A 5393-nucleotide genomic window follows, 5' to 3' on the forward strand; every position below is an offset into this window, starting at 1 on the left:
GCTTCTGGCTTTCATAGTTTGCATTGAAAATCCAGCTGTGATCCTAATGGGTTTTCCTTTATATGTGACTTGTTGTTTCTCTTCTGCAGCTTTCCGTATTGTCTCTTTGTTCTGTACGCTTAGTGATTTTACTGTGATGTGCCGTGGAGATTTTCTTTTCTGGTCCTGTCTGTTTGGTGTTCTATATGCAGATAGAAGCAATTTTTGATGAGAATGCTATGTAAATTCTCTTTTTATTATCACAAAGAAATCAGATGTCCATTTGTTCTTTGGCCCAATTAATGAAAGCACAGTAACTAAAAGAAATGATAATACCCTTTGTCTTGAGATATTTGGAATAGTATATTTGGTCTGGTGTTTTCCACATTTCTTTGATTTTGATCAGGAACATGCCAGAAGGTACAGTAGCCAGAGACAAACTTCTCTAACAAGGAAGTAGGTTATGTTTCCACTTGGCAAGAAGAACTTGAGCAACTTTGATCTTTAACTGTTCTTTTAGAAACTCAAGGGAACAGGAAACAAAGCTCAGCATGGGGAAATAACCTCTGCCAAATCCAGACTTTGCATCCGGACTCAGGTCATCCTTTCCCAATCCAATGCCTACTGCTGCTGGTGTCTGGAAGGCCGAGTGAGCTGACTGATGTGGCCCAAAGTGTAGAAGTGCTATATGCACATGTGCAGAGTCAGACCTCTTCCCACTGACGTGAATGGGTTCCTGTTGCAATTTCAGGAAGAACTGACACAGTTAAGCCCGAGTTTCCTGGCAAGCGCAAGGGTAGGTTTTTCCAAAAGGCATTTTAGACCACAAACGCACAGGCTTTCCGTGTCTAATCATGAACTCAAACCACTGGACACATGCTCTCTGTTTCCAGTTGCTTGTGTATGTTTTCTTCACACTTTAACAAAAACGTGCCAAGGTGTGATATTTATGAACTCCACCAACTGGGCGCTGTGCACACAGTGGTTCATCTAAGCTTCCAGTTCTCTTTTTTGATTTTATAGTGGAGTGGCTAGATGGCTTTTCTCTTCAGGAGTTTCTACCGAGGCCCAAGTCAGATGAGGATCAGATGCTCTTAGGGTTTCTCCTAAGATCTGGATCTCTCCAGGAAAGATTTTGGCCTCAGGAATTTGGGGGTTGGACTGGCCTGGTAGCAGGGCCCAGGAAAGATGGTGGTTTGGGGTAGCTGTTAGCCTTGCCATCCGGAGATGCAAAGGGGATGGGGGTAGGAAGAGACCCCAAGGGCTCCTGGGGATTGCAGGGAGGAACTTGGTTGGTCTGGATTCAAAGGATCAGGAAGCTGAGAGGTCAGCCCTGCTTTCCAGGAAAGAGGCTGGTGGGTTGTGCAGCCCAGGGAGCCAGAGGGAGGGAAGGGCAGGGACAGGCCCGGAGGGCTCCTGGGGAAGGCTGGAAGGAACTGGGTTGGTCTGGATGCAAAGGATCAGGAAGCAGTGGTGGTTCCACCGGTGTCTGGGGCACCAAGACAAGGCATGGGACAGGATCCAGGCTAGGAGGAGAGACAGGCAGGGGAGATGGGTGGGTGAATGAAGCTGGGGAAGTCAAGGCCCAGAGGGTGCAATCAACTTACCCCAGAGAGTGGGTTGTACAGGCCCAGAGAAGCAGAGGGAGATGAGGGCAGGATCAGGCCCAGAGGGCTCCCAGGGGATTGCGAGAAGTAACTGGGTCTGTCTGGATGCAAGGGATCAGGAAGCAGTGGTGGCCCTGGGCCGAGAGGTCAGCCCAGTGTCCAGGAAAGAGACTGGCAGCCACGCAGCCCATGGTAGCAGAGGGAGGTGAGGGCAGGACTAGGTCCAGAGGACTCAGGAGAGAGGCTGGTAGGTTGTGCAGCCCAGGGAAGCAGGGGGGAAATGTTTGAATTTTTGAAAATAAAATTTCTGTATTACTGACAGTTAATGTGAAAACTAGAAGTATTTATGAATCAGTGATACAATTCCAGAATTTTCTAGAAAAGATGATTTAGGAATCTAGAAGTGTTCTCAGAAGAACAGACAGCGTGAGCTGATAGAATTTTTGGTCTTCCTGTAGAACATTATCTCCGTTTCTCTTCGTATGATCTCATCCATCACTGAGCTTTATGGATGTCATAGGCCATGGCTAAGTTTGGTAATGACCATTGCTTCTCTGTGTATGAAAACGTAGCTGTCCTAGGGGACCCTGATGTCCACAGTTGAACATGAGTGTGCCATTGCTCTGGTTATCCTTTTCCATGGGTAAATGGTCTTCTTTTGGGTAGAAAGAACTCAGATCACAGCAGAATGTTGAGGAGGTAGTTTGGCCTTATTCCACTTGAACCCAAAGAAGAGAAGGTAAACTCATAGGAGATTTTTTATTTTTATTTTTATTTTTATTTTTTGTCTTTTTGAGACAGGGTCTCCCTGTAGCCCCAGCTGTCCTGGAAATCACTATGTAGACCAGGCTGGCCTTGAACTCACAGAGATCCGCCTGCCTCTGCCTCCCAAGTACTGGGACTATAGGCGTGCACCACCACACAGAGATAATTTTTTTAAAACATCGCAAACCCACACTAAGTTTAAAAATGAGGGCAAAACAAATCATGTAGAATTGTGTATTGGATTTCTACTACTGTGACAAAATACCATAAAGAATTAGCTTTATGAGGAGGAAAGGTTTATTTTGGCTCACAGGCTCTAGGTTCTCAATTCATGGTCACTTGGCTTTACTGCTTGGTGCCTGTGATAGTGTAGTACATCATGGTAGTGCATGTGGTGGAAGAAGTCTGTTCACATCATGGTAGCCCAGAAGCCAAAGTGAGAAGTAAGAAACAGTCTCAATATCCCCTTCAAATATATGCCCTCCTTGACCTAACTCCAACTAGACCTCACCTCTCGAAGGTCCCACCACCCTCCAGTAGCACCTCAGCTGAGGATCAGACCTTTAACGCATGCATATTTAGGGAAGACTTAAGATCCAAACTACAGCAAACAAGAACAGAAGATTTTTTATTGCATAAATTAATGCAGTCTTCATGGTTGGGGACCAAAGTATTCTAGTTAATCAAACATTCTACTATTAGGAAATGGACTATTTGTCAATAATATATTGTAAAAGTCAATTATTTTGTTTTATTTTTATGTAATTTACTAAAATCTCTTAGGATTTCAACATTTTGGCACCTGTCTACCTTACTGTCTCTTTTTAAAACAAACTTTTATTATTGGGCTGGAGAGATGGCTCAGTGGTTAAGAGCACTGACTGCTCTTGCAGAAGATCCAGGTTCAATTCCCAGTACCCACGTGGTGCTTATCAACCATCTGAAACCGCAGTTCCAGCAGATCCCACACTCTTTTCTGACCTCCAAGGGCATTGTATTATACAGGTGCACTTAACACACATGCAGCCAATACACTTATACGTATAAAATAAAATTAATAAATAAAGTTTAAAACAAACAAACTTTTATTGACCATTTTTATGCTCTGAATGTTCTACATGTCTAACTCATTTAGCCCTGACAGCAGTCCACCCCTTGTTGAGGTGCCAGGAAGCTGTTCTATGCTTGACCTCAGCTGTTGCTCTTCAAGATTGGCAGTGGCACTGTGTACTAGTGAGTGACTGTGAGAGGAACCTCACTGCCCTGCTCAGCTGTTGGACCCACACTTAGGAATTGGTTCTGCCAAGGGCCTCTGATCTGCCAAGGGTCTCTGTGCTCTGACTCACTGCCCTCTTCCTCATCCTAACTCAGGTCTCCCCACTTAATGTTTCTGATTATTTTTTCTCACTATCTTTATAAAACTATTATATTTATTTTTCCAATAAAAAAGATCTAGAATCTTTTTTGTAAGAACAATTTAGTATCATTAAATACAGTCATAACTTGCAGCCATCACCATCATGTGTCTCTTTTCATCTTTTCAACTGAAACTGTCTCATTAAACATGAACTGCCCATTCCCCTTACCCCCAGCAAGCCCTTTCTCTGAGTGACTGCAATTGGTCATATAAATGCGACCATACATTTTCTGTGCTTTTGTGACTGACTGGCTTACTTCACTTAACACAATGTTTTCAAGGTTTGTCCATGCTGAAGCCTGTGTCGGAATGCCCTTCCTTTCTGATTTTCCTACTGAGGACTGAACCCAGAGCCTCACACATGCTAGGCAAGTGCTCTACACTGAGATACAGCCTCCATATCATACTATTCCACTGTGCAAATACATCATGTTTTCTCTATCCCTTTGTCCTTCGATGACCACTTGCATTGCTCCACCTTCTGGCTCTTATGTCTAGTGCTGTCATGAGGATAGGTGTAGAGTTTTCTCTTTGGGTACCAGTTTTCAGTTGTTTGGGGTAAACTCTATGGAAATTCTTTCTTTTTTTAATTTTTTTAATTTTGAGGGACTGTTCTCCATAGAGGCTGAGCCATTTGACGTTCTCCACCAACAGCCACTAAGGTTCAAGTGTCCCCACATCACATCCTTGCCAACACTTCTGACATCTTCGTGTGTGTGTGTGTGTGTGTGTTTGTGTGTGTGTGTCCTAACGGATATGAGCAGCTAACTTTTTACCTTCTTTCATCATCATTTAAGCACTCTATAGAAACAAGCTTTTATGATACATATTTTTGACTGGCACAGATAACTTCCCATTTTATGTGACAATTATTAAAATTTTTTTCTTGTTGATTTTTATATTGCTACACAGTATCAACATGAAGCTTTGAAAATAAAAGTGCAATGTCTGCTAAGTGAGAGCCATCCCATCAAATCCCTCCCTATCCACTAACTCTTCCGAGTTGACTTTAAACTAAGATGCAATTTTGTGATTTTCCACAAAGGCACCGAATTTCATTCCAATATCATTCTTTCCTCAGAAAATCCATTCCTCGCTGTCGAAGAATTAACAGGATGCTCTCCAATGAATCCATGCATACTCCTGCCTTCAGCCGCTCCAACTCTCAAGCCTCCGTAGACAGTGCATCCATGGAGGAGTTCTGGCGAGAAATAGGAAGTATTAAAGAGAACAGCATAGGGGCTCTGGAAGAGCAGCTGCCATCGGCCTCTGAAGTCAAGCCTGTGGATGGTAAGGGGCTGACCTGCCCAGTGTGTGTTACCCTTGTCCTGTCAGCCAGCAGAAATCATCCCACTGGTAGTTTAGCAAATGAGTCGGGAAAGTTTGGCAAAGCTACCTGCTCCCACTGAGTTGCCTGGCCTCAGTGGCCCAAAGTGGTTGAACTGAGGGAAGGTGGGCCTCAGAAACATCCAGATTATTCATATTTCTACTAATAGATGGTTTTCATTAGATTTGGTTGGTTTTTATCAGGCAGACTGAGTATCCTATGTTGTTGGTTTTGCATTTGTGAACTTGATGAGAGAGGGGAGAGAGAGAGAGAGAGAGAGAGAGAGAGAGAGAGAGAG

General features: G+C 43.8%; 1 protein-coding gene across 2 annotated transcripts in view; it reads left to right on the top strand.

Annotated features, from left to right (window-relative positions):
• Window positions 1-5393, top strand: part of Arhgap28 (Rho GTPase activating protein 28) — a 195325-nt gene that overhangs the window by 124856 nt on the left and 65076 nt on the right. For both annotated transcript variants that reach the window (XM_008834652.3, XM_029564301.1), the window contains exon 2: window positions 4850-5058. In XM_008834652.3, coding sequence (XP_008832874.2) covers window positions 4850-5058 — 209 coding nt within the window. The remainder of the gene's footprint in view (window positions 1-4849; window positions 5059-5393) is intronic.

Source organism: Nannospalax galili, unplaced genomic scaffold (genome assembly GCF_000622305.1).
Source record: "Nannospalax galili isolate Female #2095 unplaced genomic scaffold, S.galili_v1.0 scaffold155, whole genome shotgun sequence".
Taxonomy (NCBI): domain Eukaryota; kingdom Metazoa; phylum Chordata; class Mammalia; order Rodentia; family Spalacidae; genus Nannospalax; species Nannospalax galili.